This window comes from Pseudochaenichthys georgianus, chromosome 14 (genome assembly GCF_902827115.2).
Source record: "Pseudochaenichthys georgianus chromosome 14, fPseGeo1.2, whole genome shotgun sequence".
In the NCBI taxonomy this organism is placed as follows: domain Eukaryota; kingdom Metazoa; phylum Chordata; class Actinopteri; order Perciformes; family Channichthyidae; genus Pseudochaenichthys; species Pseudochaenichthys georgianus.
Window position 1 is genome coordinate 11,432,638 of NC_047516.1, and position 15,883 is coordinate 11,448,520.

The following is a 15,883-nucleotide window of genomic DNA, read 5'->3' on the forward strand; positions in this document are numbered from 1 at the left end:
TACCTCACAACATTGTGAAAGGTTAATCAAATTTATATAGACTGGACCCATGCCCCAATTAATGATAAGTCTGTACACCTAGATACCCATTTATACAAGTATAAACGAGTATCAAATCGAGTCGACATCATATTAATAACGATATATGATACAAATGTAAGACTGACAACAAGAATAGTTTGTAAAGGATTTATTGACGTTAGAATTATTAACAAAGCACTTATATACTAATAAAGGAATGGCTTATCTAAAGCCAGTTGAGTAGCACTTTAAATGTTTTGGCTCTATGAAACCTGATGTACTTTATGATTCTGTTTTCTTCAAGTTTGTATCTTCTTGGTCTTATGCACTTATTGTAAGTCGCTTTAGATAAACGTGTCAGGTAAATGCAATATCATATAATGTAATTGACATGAGTGTTTTGAACACTGTTATTTTATTCTGGATTCTCTGGGTAGTATCGTGTTGATCCGTGGCGCACTCATAACGCGCAGGGCTGGAGTGACTTTTGCTGTTGGGACTCGGGTTTGAGTCCAGCATGAACTTTTTTGTTATTTTCATGTCGATGGACACTGAATATTATGTAGTTTGAATAGAGGATTCCTAATATTGTTTGCCGAGACCAAGATTAATGACCCATCAGCATTTTAAAGTCTAAATATCCCTGCACATGCAGCAATGACATTTCTGCTGCTGTCTTTGCAAAACGAGTTAACAGTCACATCTTATCTGGATGAGTGCTGCAGAATGGCGTTTTTTATAAGGGATGTATGTGTGTGTCTTTCATATTAAACATGATCGCTGGTAGATAGCCACAGAAGATGTAACACAGTTTAATCTGGGCGGATCCCATTTCCCCTGAGCGAATCACAGTTTACCTGAGAGGATCACAGTTTAACACAGCTGAAAACTTCTCCACGCTGCTTTCAAACTCTGAGTAAACAACGTACGCTTCACTGGGAGGCTGTCTGAAGGTGTACACGGGTCTCAGATGGACTTGGTATCACATTAGGAACGATATTCAGTGATAATTCGGGCAACAATAGCTGGTTTTAAGGATTTATTCGAGCGGATCACAGCTTAACACAGCTGAAGACTTCTCCACGCTGCTTTCAAACTGTGAGTAAACAACGTGTGCTTCACTTGGAGGCTGTCTGAAGGTGTACACGGGTCTCAGATGGACTTGGTATCACATTAAGAACGATATTCAGTAATAAGTCTGCCAACAATAGCTGGTTTGAATGATTTATTGGAGCTCGCAATGTTTTGAACAGACATGCCCATGTCAACTCGTTTTTCTTTTTGTAGTCCTCGCTGTTCGCGTCCGGATATCGCCATCGTAACTACAACCTCACACACTGGTACTGAATGTGCATCAAAGTGTTCCTATCCAGCCAAATATACCAAAAGATTTATGTAAACGACCGAAATGTGTATCTCTGTCGAAGGCCACGCCTCCACATCTGTCAACCAGTTGATCGGGGAACCAGTTAAACCGGAACACCGGCGCTCAGTAGTGGCCCTGAGCGTCGGCGGCACGTGCAGGCTCCTCTTCGTCAGCGACAGCATTTCGGAGAGCCTGTTTCTGTGTGACACGGGCGCTCAACGGAGCGTAGTTCCAGTGTCGAGTGAAGACGTCACCCAGGGGTGGGCACGGACCGCGATTGACGACGGCTAATGGCGGTCCCATTCGCACGTACGGCGTGAGGCCTATGTGTTTGTGCATCGGAGGACAGCGTTTCAGCTGGGATTTTGTGACAGCGGACATTTCTTTTCCCCTCCTCGGAGCGGATTTTTCGTGTGCTTAGTGGACGTTAAGAATAGGCGTTCGGTTGATGCCTTAACGTTTTCTTCACTCGTGTGCACACTTGGCAGCGCAGCGTATGACGGGCTGTCGGGCTCGCTGTCGGGGGCAGACACACGTTTCTCAGACTGTTGACCGAGTTCCCAGACCTGTCGCTGCCCACCTTCTCTGAGCTTACCACTAAGCATGGCGTGGAGCACCAGTCACTACCGAGGGGCCTCCTGTCTACGCCAGGGCCCGGCGGTTGAACCCTTCTAAGCTGGCTGTAGCGAGGGCGGAGTTCGCAACCATGGAGCGCCTGGGCATTGTCCGCCGCTCCGACAGTCCTTGGGCTTCCCCCCTGCACGTCGTCCCCAAACTGAACGGCGGGTTCCGTCCGTGCGGGGATTACCGCCGACTGAACGACGCCACCACGCCTGACCGCTATCCGGTGCCGCACATTCAAGACTTTTCGGCGCATCTGGCCGGTACAGGGGTGTTTTCCAAGGTGGACCTGGGGCGTGGATACCACCAGCTGCCCATGCACCCTCTTTTCGTTTTGCACTTTTATTTTGATAGTAATAAGATCGGGACTCTTATTTTGAAGGAACTTTTACGGGTTAAATCAGTTTACCGATAAAGATTTATCCCCAGAAAGCACATGGCTACTTAGCATGCAAAATGACGTTTTGATTCTGCATGTTAAGTATGTGCTTTCGTTATCGGCTGAATCTTTATTTATTGATTAGATCACGTTACTCTGATGATAGTGTTCAAGACAGCCTATATGTCTGAACTCGATCCTTAGAGTAATGTGTTACGGAGCCTTCTCTTCTATATTGTTTCCACATAACGAGCATTGTGCGCTGCTCTTTTCCAATGTGGAAGCAGAATGTGTGAAAGCATACAGCACGATGCGGGGTGTGTCTCTAGACATCTCTAGACTGGAACAGCGGGGCCCAGTACGTGAACTCGCCATACAGGATAGAGGACATCAGACTCCAGAGAAAATGTGCTCGAGTCCGAGTCCAAGTCGGAGCGTCAATGTACGAGTCGAGTCCGAGTCATCGTGGGGGGGGGAATTCACGAGTCCGAGTCCGAGTCCAAGTCATCCTGTGCGAGAATTCACGAGTCCAAGTCCGAGTCGCGTCAATCAGTGCGCGAGTCCGAGTCGAGTCCCGAAAATCGGCACTCAAGTCCGACTCGAGTCCGAGTCCAGGACTCGAGTACTCCATCTCTGCTTTCGCCATGTCTAAAGTGGCAGAGCCTTGGTCGCAGAGATGGGGTCGTTACTAATAAAAAGTAATATATTACATATTACTTTTTAAAAAAGTAATATATTACACTACTTCGTTACTCTCTACATAAAGTAACTCGTTACTTTACTCGTTACTTTACTCGCAGGGCCGGCCGGCCCTCCCTGCAGGCAGATCACGCAGACTGCTAAAGTTTCAAATGTTCTCTTTAGTTCAGTTTCCATTGTCGCATAAGACTGATCCAGATCCTGAATGTTTTCCTATCTGACCATGGCTGTCCTCTGTCTCCTGCTATCTGTATATTTTGCGCAGTCTATCTCTGCTCACGCTGTTGCGTCGGCGTGTTCTCCTGCGTGTTGGCCATGTGTTGCACTGGAACCAGACACTGCAAAGACTTCAGCCGAGCACGTACGAACTGCGCATGCGTGAGTGGCAATAACTCTCCTTACCAGCAGGCGGCGGTAGTGTGTATTCGTCATTCAAAACAGGCAACAACCGGAAAACAGAGAAGAAGAACAGACAACGTGATATAAACAAACAACAAATAGCTGTGCGTTAGCTTCACCTTAGCATGTGTTCTTTGCAGGTGTTTGTTGAGGTTTGATTATGACTGATTTTAGTAAGTAACGAAGTAACGCGTGTCGGGGCAATGTTAGTAACTGTAGTGTGATTACTGAATTATAAAAGTAGTGCGTTACACTACTCCGTTACCCACAACAGTAATATTACACCCAACTTTGCTTGGTCGGCACGTCAGCAGTGGCAGCTTTCCTACATCTCGGAGTTCACCACAGACATTAAGCACGTGGCTGGCAAGTCGAACCTGGTTGCAGATTGCCTCTCCAGAATCGTCATCGGAGCCGTCCAGTTGGGCCTGGACTATACTCGCATGGCGGCGGACCAGGTCACAGACCCCGGTGTCCAGGCTCTGAAGGTGGAGGGCGCGGGGCTGCGCTTGGAGGACGTGGTGTTCGGCGACGCGGGCGTTACCCTCCTGTGTGACGTCTCCACAGGCCTGTCGCGGCCAGTCGTTCCCGCCAGCTGGAGGCGCTCTATGTTCGAGGCAGTGCACGGACTGTCACACCCCGGCGTTAAGCCTTCGGTACGCTTGGTGGCCGCGAAGTTCGTCTGGCATGGTCTGAAAAAGGACGTGAGGACTTGGGCTGGTGAGTGCGTGGCTTGTCAGCGCGCTAAGGTGCACCGCCACACGAAGGTCCCTTTGGAGCGTTTCCTGGTGCCTGAGAGGAGGTTTGACCACGTCAACATCGACCTGGTTGGTCCATTGCCCTCCTCTCAGGGCTTTTCCTACCTCCTCACCATGGTGGACAGGACGACCCGTTGGCCGGAGGTGGTCCCGCTCGTTTCGACGTCGGCCGCGGACGTTGCCCGGGCCTTCATCGCAACGTGGGTGTGTCGTTTTGGCACCCCGTCGGACATTTCCTCAGACAGGGGCTCTCAGTTCACGTCCGAACTCTGGAACGCCGTGGCAGGCGGTTTGGGGGTTAAGCTGCACAGGACTACCGCTTACCACCCTCAGGCTAACGGCCTCTGCGAGCGCTTCCATCGCTCCATGAAGGCGGCCCTCAAAGCCGACAAGCTGCCCTGGGTGATGCTGGGCCTGAGGACTGCGCCTAAAGAAGACCTGCAGTGCTCTACGGCTGAGATGGTCTACGGGCAGCTGTTGAGAGTTCCAGGGGATTTCCTCCCTAACGCATCGGCTCCCTGGTCGGCGTCGGCCCAGCGGGCTTTCCTGCAGGACGCCGCTGAGGCCTTTGCTCCGAACCCTACTACTCAGCACGGTACTCAGGTGTCCCAGGTTCCTGCAGAGCTCCGTGTTCATCCGGCACGATGCGCACAGAGGCCCCCTGCAGCCCCCTTATGATGGGCCTTTCCATTCTTAATACACCGCCTCCGACTCTCTTTTCACGGCACTACAACATAGTAAAAGTACTTCAATATATTGTAAGTAGTAGGCTAACTAATACAAAGTCAAACAGTATCAATTTCATTAAGAACTAATGGTAACATTATATTTGTATCATTCATCAAAGATAGCAGAAAAACATGCATTATGTAGCCTACTAAGTAGGGGACTCTGACAGAGGATTACTCACAAAGTACACAGAAAAAGTACTTCATTTTATTTCTGGTAGAAGTCAAACTAGAACCGAGTCCAACAGTGTCAGTTTCCTTAAGAACTTGTGTAAAACATATTTGTATCACTCGTCAAATATAGCAGGAATGAAGAGCAGCTGATTTGAAAAAACTCGAGAGGCGGCGGAGTTGACCGCAGTGCAGAATCGCTGTAGCCTATAGTTTAAATCTCCTAACAACGTTGTCCATTTTAGACGGAGGCTTATTATATTTCCAGCCCTTAATAACATCCATTTTCTGGGCTCAATATGTGTCTTGGCCGTTTTCGTTGTGATCGCTAAATTCACCTTGTTTCCCTTTGTTTATAATATTATCACCGCTTTTGTTTTGAATTCACTTCCGTGCGTTTCGCCCCGCCCCTCGCTCCGATGACCATTAGACCATTTAGTAAGGCAAAAAGCAAAAAGGCCTCTCAAACGCTCTTCCGTGTTTAATAAAGAAAAACAATTGGACGGTAGATACACGGATTCTACTGACTGGGTCATATCTCAATTTTGGTTTTTCAATTTAAAAAAAACCATCCATCCATCTTCTCCCGCTTATCCGTGGTCGGGTCGCGGGGGTAGCAGTTCCAGCAGAGAGCCCCAAACTTCCTTTTCCCTGGCGACATCAACCAGCTCTGACTGGGGGATCCCAAGGCGTTCCAAGGCCAGCGAAGAGATATAATCACTCCACCTGGTCCTAGGTCTACCCCTTGGTCTCTTCCCAGCTGGACGTGCCTGGAACACCTCCCTAGGGAGGTGCCCAGGTGGCATCCTAACTAGGTGCCCGAACCACCTCAACTGGCTCCTTTCGACGCGAAGGAGGAGCGGCTCAACTCCCTCCCGGATGACCGAACTTCTCACCTTATCCCTAAGGGAGACACCAGCCACCCTGCGGAGAAAACCCATCTCGGCCGCTTGTATCCGCGATCTCGTTCTTTCGGTCATGACTCATGACCCATCCTTCATGACCATAGGTGAGGGTAGGAACGAAAATGGCCCGGTAGACAGAGAGCTTTGCCTTCTGGCTCAGCTCCCTTTTCGTCACAACGGTGCGGTAAAGCGACTGCAGTACCGCTCCCGCTGCTCCGATTCTCCGGCCCATCTCACGCTCCATTGTTCCCTCACTCGAGAACAAGACCCCGAGATACTTGAACTCCTTCACTTGGGGTAAGGACTCATTCCCTACTTGGAGTGGACAGTCCATCGGTTTCCTGCTGAGAACCATGGCCTCAGATTTGGAGGTGCTGATCCTCATCCCAGCCGCTTCACACTCGGTTGCGAACCGATCCAGTGAGTGCTGAAGGTCACAGACCGATGAAGCCATCAGAACCACATCAACTGCAAAAAGCAGTGGTGCAATCCTTAGTCCACCGAACTGCAGACCCCCTCCCCCATGACTACGCCTCGAAATCCGATCCATGTATATTACAAACAGGATTGGTGACAAAGCGCAGCCCTGGCGGAGGCCAACCCTCACCGGAAATGGGTCCGACTTACTGCCGAGGACCCGGACACAGCTCTCGCTTTGGGAGTACAGAGATTGGATGGCCCTGAGTAGAGACCCCCTCACCCCATACTCCCGCAGCACCTCCCACAGTAACTCCCTGGGAACTCGGTCATACGCCTTCTCCAAGTCTACAAAACACATGTAGACCGGATAAGCGTACTCCCAGGCCCCCTCCAGGATCCTTGCGAGAGTAAAAAGCTGATCCGTCGTTCCACGACCAGGACGGAATCCGCAATTTTTAAAAAACGAAAATTAAATATTCAGTGGTTTTTTGTTTTTGAATATCCATTTGTGATCTTGATCATTTCTTCTTCAGGGCAGGGCAGGCTAGTATGCAGGCTACTGTCCCGCAGCTGCTGCCTCTCTGTTGGACTCGAAGAAATGTACAATGTGGCCAAATGAGAGGACAAGTTCCACCTGGTTATGAAATTAAAGGTGAACAAATAACTTGTTTCTGCTCTTTAGCTGCCTTACAGAAAACTGCAGAAGCCTTTGGTGGGATAGACATCGTTTGCAACAACGCTGGCCTGTTGAATGAGGAAATGTGGGAGAAAACTGTCGCTGTAAACCTCGTAAGAAGTAGAGAGAAGCACACTGCATCTGGCTGCTATTATGTCAATTTCTTGTACCCGTAAATTACACCACCACAACACATACAATTGCAGTGTTTCATGAATGACTATTTGCACCACTGCACACAACATTTTTCTTTCTTTTTAATCTTAATTTAGTTCAGTTTTCAGTTTTTTATTTCACAATAGTACACAACAAAGTATTCATAGACATAAAGAAACAAATCATAGCTGTTTACACCAAAATCAACAGTAACTATTCTATGTTTTAGATGGGTGTTATCAGGGTGAGTTACCTGGCTCTGGAGCACATAAGCAAGTTGAGTGGAGGTCGTGGCGGGGTCATCGTCAATGTTGCATCTATGGCAGGTAAAGACCAGACAAAAAAGTGTCTTTGTTACAAGAAATAATTTTTTATTATTATAAACTGCTTTTGACTTTGTTTAAATTCTCAGAATTTGCAGAAACTAGTCGGGTAGAAAATAACAGATGATATATCTTGCATAACATACAAATAATACATGTTTCACAAAGAATTAATCCTGCAGAGAAAGGACGGTATATGGAAAAGCTACATTCATTGCAGCCAAAAAGTTTATAAAGAACTCTTCACCCACAAAATGACCAAATGTATATCATTTATTTACCTGTTGTAAAATCTTTAAGAACACTTTTTGTCTGAATGATATCACCCCCATCCTGCAGGTCTGGGCCCTCTACCAAGCTGTCCTGTCTACACTGCCACCAAGCACGGAGTGGTCGGCTTCACTCGAGCCATGGCGGTAAGGATGGTTTTCGAGAAGAAATGTCCAAAAAATTATTAAATATGTCTCATAAGTGTAATTTTGTATTAACACTTGCTTTTATTGATGACAAAAGTGCTTTCACACTGAGAATTATGGCAAAATGCAGTGTACTATGAACTCTCAAAAAGTTTGCCATCGGTCGCCATCTTGGCTATTTAACAAAGGTTGCGGGGCATAGCTCTATACTAGGGATGGGAATTTGAAAGCAATTTTATAGTCGAATATTCGACCCCCCAAAAAACGGTTAACCGGTTAACCGAAATGTACATATCCTATAAAAAAAAAATTGGGTCAAAAAAAATTGCCGGACATTTTTTTTCAGATTTTTTTGTTTACATTTTTGTTTTACTCAATTTTTTTTCAATAATTTTTTAGAAATACATACATCACAGTTTGACAGCTATAGGCCTACAGCTTTCATGTGTGGAGGCGATTCACAATCAGGCCAGCTGTAGAGAAGACCCTCTCAGCTGGAACGGAGGTTGCGGGTATAGCAAGGTATAGCATGGTTGCGGGTATAGCGGGTATAGCAAGGTATAGCATGTATATATAAGTTTAATTTGGCATAGTTTGACCTCTACACCGCACTCACTAACCTGGTCGAAATATTTCCACACATTACTCCTTTTCCTCCATGTCTGTTGTGTAGGACTCTTCTTAGAGTGTAAATAATTACCGGACTATGACTGGTAAAATATGTTGAATACCGGCAAAACTAAATCTCTCCTGTCAAAATGTCTATGTACTTTGCCGCCACACACGGTTGCCAAGCAGCGCTTATTGTTGTTTAGGCTGGCCACTCATGTGTCGCGAGTGTTGACAGGGGGCGGTGGAGCACGCTCATGAACTGTTAGCGCCGGAATCTCGCAACGGCTGCGGAGCTCATTTGCGCCACATTTGGGCATAAGATGAGGTTTGAGTCTGCGTGATCTGCGTGTAGGGAGGGGCAGCAGCCATATCATTGGCTAGAACTAGCTAGATCTGATGGATTTGGACATAAACGCGAGTGAAGTATAACCGGACACGAGAGAGAGAGATCAGCACCTGCAGCTCTGCCCGCTGTGAGGGACCGGTGAGCTGAGCAAAACACACCTTTAGACTTCACCTAACACATTTTGCTATGGCACAGTCGTATATATATACATTGAATTATTCAATTTGATAATATGTAATCAACTTAGTGGTCTGTGAGTATAGGCCTATTGGTACAATTTCACATTTGAAATAAATAAATACATTTCAGTTTTCCGCACTCTCGCGGGAATATCTCTGTAATGGAGCGATGTTAAGTTTTGATTGCATGATATAGCCCAGCGCAACACCTTCATCACACATGTTGCCACTTGTTTGTACCATTTTCAGGCGATTTGTAATCTGTTCTAGAAAAACGATGTGTTTTTTTATATTTGTGAAGTAAGGTGGTCCGCTAGTGTTTTTTTATTGGTGAAGTGGTCCTTGGTATGAACAAGTTTGAGAAACACTGCTCTATACAAATACAGGTTACAAGTGTGGTTATTTAACATTTAATAAACATGCAACATCAGTGTTGTTGAAAGGAAGCCGCTGTTAATTGTATTGGGTTAATTTAGCAGTCTGCAATGTACCATCAACGATAATGTTGTCAGCTAGCTAGCTAGCTAACAGCTACAATATTCACTTCCAGCTGCTTTGTGATGTTTAAGACAACACTATCCAGTAAAAATTCCCATTGCAGTGTTGGCAGAGACATGAGACACAGCTTAAGTAAATACCTGTGTACAATAAGTCAATTCAAGTGTTTTTTAAAGGTCCCATGTCATGGCTCCACTAGCACCCCCCCCCCCCCAGCGCGTTACAGTTTTGCCGCCGAGAGAGTATGTGTGTGTGAGGAGCTCCACGGATTGGTCCATTTGGTCGTCGTTACGTCACTTGGTTCCCGGAAGAAAAAAATGGAAAAAGAAACATCTCCAACGAGGCGTTCTCCGTTCTGGGGCAGCATAGACACGTCTTTTCTGTGTTATCAATCAATCAATCAATCAATCAATGTTTATTTATATAGCCCAATATCACAAATGTTACATTTGTCTCAGTGGTCTTCACAGTGTGTACAGAATATCAGTATGACAATACGACACCCTCTGTCCTTAGACCCTCACATCGTACAAGGAAAAACTTCCAAAGAAAACCCAGTTTAAAGGGAAAAATGGGAGAAACCTCAGGGAGAGCAACAGAGGAGGGATCCCTCTCCCAGGACGGACAGACGTGCAATAGATGCCGTGTGTAAATTGAAAAGATAATACATTTGCAACATAGGTAGTCCAAATGTTTGGAAATGCATGTGTGTATAATAGGAAGATGAATCCACGAGGATATCCATCCAGGACCTATGATCCAGGACCACAGCCACGACTCAAGATCCAGCGCTCGCGATCCAGGACACAGGACCGCAGGATCATCCATGACTCCGGATCCCAGCGTATATAGACACCAAAAAGAAAGACATTTGGGGAAGCTGGGTTAATCGGAACATGAGTGTACACGGGTATAGACAGAGAGAAGGAAGAAGTAAGATGTCCCCCGACAAACTAAGCCTATATCAGCAAAACTAGGGGCTGAATCTAATCAGCCCTAACTATAAGCTTTATCAAAAAGGAAGGTCTTAAGCGCACTCTTAAAAACGGATAGGGTGTCTGCCGCCCGAACACAAACTGGAAGCTGATTCCACAAATGTGGAGCTTGATAAGAAAAGGCTCTGGCTCCCATTGTACTTTTAAAGATTCTAGGAACAACCAACAACCCTGCATTCTTGGAACGCAATGCCCTAGTAGGACAGTAGGGTATAATGAGTTCTTTAAGGTAAGATGGCGCCTGCCCATTAAGGGCTTTGTAGGCGAGAAGAAGAATTTTAAATTCTATCCTGTGTTCTATAGGGAGCCAGTGTAAGGCAGCCAGAACAGGAGTAATGTGGCCCCTTTTCCTAACTCTGGTTAGTACACGAGCCGCAGCATTTTGAATCAGCTGAAGCGACTTGATTGACTTCTTAGTACTCCCTGATAATAAAGAGTTACAATAATCCAGCCTAGAAGTAACAAATGCATGGACTAGTTTCTCTGCATCGTTTTGAGGCAAGATATGCCTGATTTTTGCAATGTTACGTAGATGGAAGTAGGCGGTCCTTGAAATTGATTTTATGTGGGCGTTAAAGGATAAATCCTGATCAAATATAACACCAAGATTCCTTACAGTCTCACTGGAGGCCAAATTAATGCCATCCATAGTTAGTATGTCTTTAGATAATTTGTTTCGTAGATTCTTCGGGCCAAGTACAATAACTTCAGTTTTGGTCGTGTTTAACATCAAAAAGTTTAAGGTCATCCACGTTTTTAAGTCCTTAAGGCAGTCTTGAATTTTATTTAGATGATTAATTTCATCAGGCTTGATTGATAAATATAGTTGAGTATCATCCGCATAACAATGAAAGTTTACAGAATGATTCCTTATAATATTGCCTAACGGAAGCATATATAATGTGAACAAAATAGGTCCGAGCACTGAGCCCTGTGGCACTCCATGGCTAACTTTGGTTTGCGTGGAAGATTCATCGTTAACACGTACAAACTGAGAGCGTTCAGATAGATAGGACCTAAACCAGCCTAAAGCAGTTCCCTGTATGCCAACTAAGTGCTCTAGTCTTTGCAATAGGATATCATGGTCGATAGTATCAAATGCAGCACTAAGATCGAGCAAAACAAGAATAGAGACAAGTCCCTTGTCTGAGGCTATTAGAATATCATTTGTGACTTTAACCAGAGCTGTCTCTGTGCTATGATGTGTTCTAAAGCCAGACTGAAAATCTTCAAATAAATCATTGTTTTTTAAGTAATCACACAACTGTTTTGCGACCGCTTTCTCAAGAATTTTTGAGAGGAACGGAAGATTAGAAATAGGTCTATAGTTGGCTAAAACCTCTGGATCGAGGTTGTGCTTTTTAAGAAGCGGTTTTATCACTGCTACTTTGAATGATTGTGGAACATAGCCTGATAATAAAGACATATTCATAATATTTAATAAAGAAGTGCTAATTAATGGAAAAACTTCCTTCAACAGCTTAGTTGGAATTGGGTCTAACATGCACGTTGATGGTTTAGAAGAGAGAATCATTGAATGTAATTGTTCAAGGTTAATGGCTGAAAAGCATTCTAGTTTACTATCTAGTGTAATATTAGAACTTACGATTCCGGGAGCTGTTGATAACACTATACTGGTCGAAGGCAAGAGGTCATTAATTTTGTTTCTAAGAGTAACAATTTTATCGTTAAAAAAGCACATAAAATCATTACTACTGAGTGCTAAGGGAATAGAAGGCTCAATGGAGCTGTGGCTCTCTGTCAGCCTGGCTACAGTGCTGAAAAGAAATCTTGCATTATTCTTATTCTCATCTATTAATGAAGAGTAGTAGGCTGCTCTCGCTTTACGCAGTGCTTTCTTATATTCATTGAGAGTAATATGCCAAATTAAACGAGATTCTTCAAGTTTAGTGGAACGCCATATCCTTTCAAGTTGTCTAGACTTTTGCTTTATTTTGCGGGTTTCGGCATTATGCCATGGAGCTAATCTATGTTGTTTTATTTTCTTCTTTTTCAAAGGAGCAACAGAGTCTAATTTTATTCGCAGCGCATCTATAGCACTATCAACAACATGATCAATTTGGGGTGGTGTACATTTTGTATAAGTTTCCTCCCCTACATGCAGACATGCTATCGAGTTAAGTATTGGTTGAATCTCTTCCTTAAATGTGGCTATAGCACTAACAGATAGGTTTCTGCTGCAAGAGCTTTGACTAATGCTTTGTAGTCTAGTAACAGTACTTCAAAAGTTACTAAGAAATGGTCGGATAAAGCAGGATTATGCGGTTCGACTAATAGTTGCTCAATTTCAATACCATAAGTCAGAACAAGGTCGAGAGTGTGATTATAACAGTGGGTTGGTTTATTTACACTCTGACAGAAACCAACAGAATCTAATATAGAGTTAAATGCAACAGTAAGGCTATTTTTATCATCGTCAACATGAATATTAAAGTCACCTACGATAATTACTTTGTCTGTTTTAAGAACCAAAGTTGATAAAAACTCAGAGAATTCTGATAAGAATTCTGAATAAGGACCTGGTGCACGATACACTGTAACAAATAAGATTGGCTGCAAAAGTTTTCCAGGTCGGATGCGTAAGACTAAAAACGAGGCTTTCAAAAGAGGTATAATTACATTTTGGTTTAGTATTGATAAGTAAACTTGAGTCAAAGATTGCTGCAACTCCACCTCCTCGGCCCGTGCCTCGAGCAATATGAGTGTTGACATGGCTGGGTGGAGTGGCCTCATTTATGCTGACATATTCTTCATGTCTCAACCAAGTTTCAGTGAGACAGCATATATCAATATTATAATCTGATATTAAATCATTTACCAATATTGCTTTAGATGCTAGAGATCTTATGTTTAAGAGACCACATTTAATCTTCCTGTTTTGTTGCACTGTAGTAGTTGTTACATTTACTTTTATTAGGTTATTATGTATGACACCTCTATTAGGTTTTACCTTAAATTGTCCTTGGGCAGACACACACACCGCTAATATTGGGTATTTTATTGGGTTCGGGATTCCTATGGGTGACTGCCTAGGAGAGAGCGCAGAGAAGCGTGTAAGACTGCGACTCTGCCTCCTGGTCTCAACTCCAGTTTGTCAGAGTTTTACTCGCTACAGGGTGTACTTTGAGGGTTTGTGACTTTGCATACCGTTTACATAACACACAAGGGGACGGGTAATAACCGGAAAAGCATGACATGGGACCTTTAAGTTCATGTACAGAGATAGTGTTGTGCCCACATAGGTGTGGGCAATGCAAATGATAAGAAATGCTTTGACATTGTACAGGTTTTTTTTTTGCAAGAATAATTTAATTGCTTTTCCTGAATGAGACACCTTGTCCTTTTAATGTCTTGAACATTGTGCTTCTGGAAGTTGAATCTAAATAATGTGTATGTGGGTTTTTTCCTAGGCTGCCTCTACCGCTTCAGGTTATGGCATACGGTTCAATGTTCTTTGCCCAAGTTTTGTCCAAACTGACCTCTTCGTCAATACTACATCCAATCTTGGGCAATTCTCCCACCTGGCTGATGTAGCCAAACAGATTGAAGACAAGTTTGGGGTATTAAAGTGAGTCTTGCTTGTGTTGTTAATGATTGTACTAAGGCTCACAAAAAATATCAATTTTATTCAACAATGCATAACTTTAGGTAGGCCTACTACCACCTACATTTCCATAAAGCCTCTATGACCTTACATTCTTGTGAACATGTGTGATACTGGATACAGGCCTATTCATTAAAATCACTGTACCCTTTTTATTTCAGTACGTCTGAGGTAGCAGAGAGCATCCTGGAGCTGGTGAAAGACGAGACGAAGAATGGAGATGCCTTATTGTTGATCCCTAAAGGAAAACAATACATGACTTTTCCATCTTTCAGTTAGAAAATCCCTGCAATTAAATCCACAACGCCAGCATTGGCAGGTATTGTAGTATTGGATTTTATAATAAAAACTGCAATGCTTCTCTTCTTGAAAGCACAAAATAAAAAAACGATAATGCCTCAAGTGCCTTTGATTACAACGTCTTAACCCTCTGGAGTCGGTGGACGCGCCGGCGCGTCCAGGTGCGCATAATTTTACGTAATTAATCATATATGTTCGATTATAAGGAGTAGAAACATGATTCAGATATCCGCGGAATCGCTGGAAGGGTAGCTTTCCAGTAGTATCTCCTGCGAGACTGTAACCAGGGCACAACAGCCAATATGGCCGCTCAAAGCAGCTTGACTTTACACTGTGTGGGATTGGTGGATTCGTGTGTCCGTCAAGGAAATCTCAGCCGGCAGATATCATGGTCTGAAATGACCAATGGACATCGAGAAATCACTAAGGACCTACCCACCAAGTAAAAAAAACATAAACGTGTCTCCCATCAGTTTACGTCAGGAGAGAGAGAGAGAGCGAGAGAGAGAGAGAGAGAGAGAGAGAGAGAGAGAGAGAGAGAGAGAGAGAGAGAGAGAGAGAGAGAGAGAGAGAGAGAGAGAGAGAGAGAGAGAGAGAGAGAGAGAGAGAGAGAGAGAGAGAGAGAGAGAGAGAGAGAGAGAGAGAGAGAGAGAGAGAGAGAGAGAGAGAGAGAGAGACTAAAAAAAGTTGCCGACTTCACTCGAGATTTTTTTCGCTAGCAGCAGTGAATGATATAGAGCCTCAGATGTTCAGAACCTGAAGTCTTCGACTCTTCTGAAGAAGAAGAACACAAAGACAACAACAAGGATCCATTTGGACATGGGTAAGTGTAAATATTACAGTAATAGTGTACTGGCAATGTGTGGGGAATACCGCGAAAATGAACAATAGTTTTATTGATATATATTTGTTATCGATAGTCATGAACTTTTTCTTGGGACAAAATAGACTACATTAGCAAACGTTTACTATGTGTTAACGTTATGTTGGTGTGTAAAGTGAGATTACATGTGTAGATGATTAAATTAATCATTTATTCGTCCCACAACGGAGACATTTACAGTGACATGTTTTTGCCATCGATTATTTTATCATACTGTTCTGTACAGATGAGACTGTCATAGATTTATTTATGTTTGCCTGTTATTATTTTACCGTCCTGTACAGATGAGACTTTGTAATCAGATGTAGCCTATGTATATGTGTGTCTGTGATTTTATACTGAATGTAAAGTAACTGGAAATACCTGTGTGTGTGTGTGAGAGAGATCGAGAGAGACTCCTTTTCCAA

At 44.1% G+C, this 15,883-nt stretch overlaps 1 protein-coding gene across 2 annotated transcripts in view; it reads left to right on the top strand.

Moving 5' to 3' along the window:
• LOC117458869 (15-hydroxyprostaglandin dehydrogenase [NAD(+)]) overlaps window positions 1-14,704 on the top strand; it is a 22,048-nt gene extending 7,344 nt beyond the window's left edge. For both annotated transcript variants that reach the window (XM_034099569.2, XM_034099570.2), the window contains exons 4-8: window positions 7,150-7,256; window positions 7,529-7,625; window positions 7,962-8,038; window positions 14,100-14,257; window positions 14,455-14,704. In XM_034099569.2, coding sequence (XP_033955460.1) covers window positions 7,150-7,256; window positions 7,529-7,625; window positions 7,962-8,038; window positions 14,100-14,257; window positions 14,455-14,572 — 557 coding nt within the window. In that variant the 3' untranslated portion in view covers window positions 14,573-14,704. The remainder of the gene's footprint in view (window positions 1-7,149; window positions 7,257-7,528; window positions 7,626-7,961; window positions 8,039-14,099; window positions 14,258-14,454) is intronic.
• The last annotated feature ends 1,179 nt before the right edge of the window (window positions 14,705-15,883 follow it).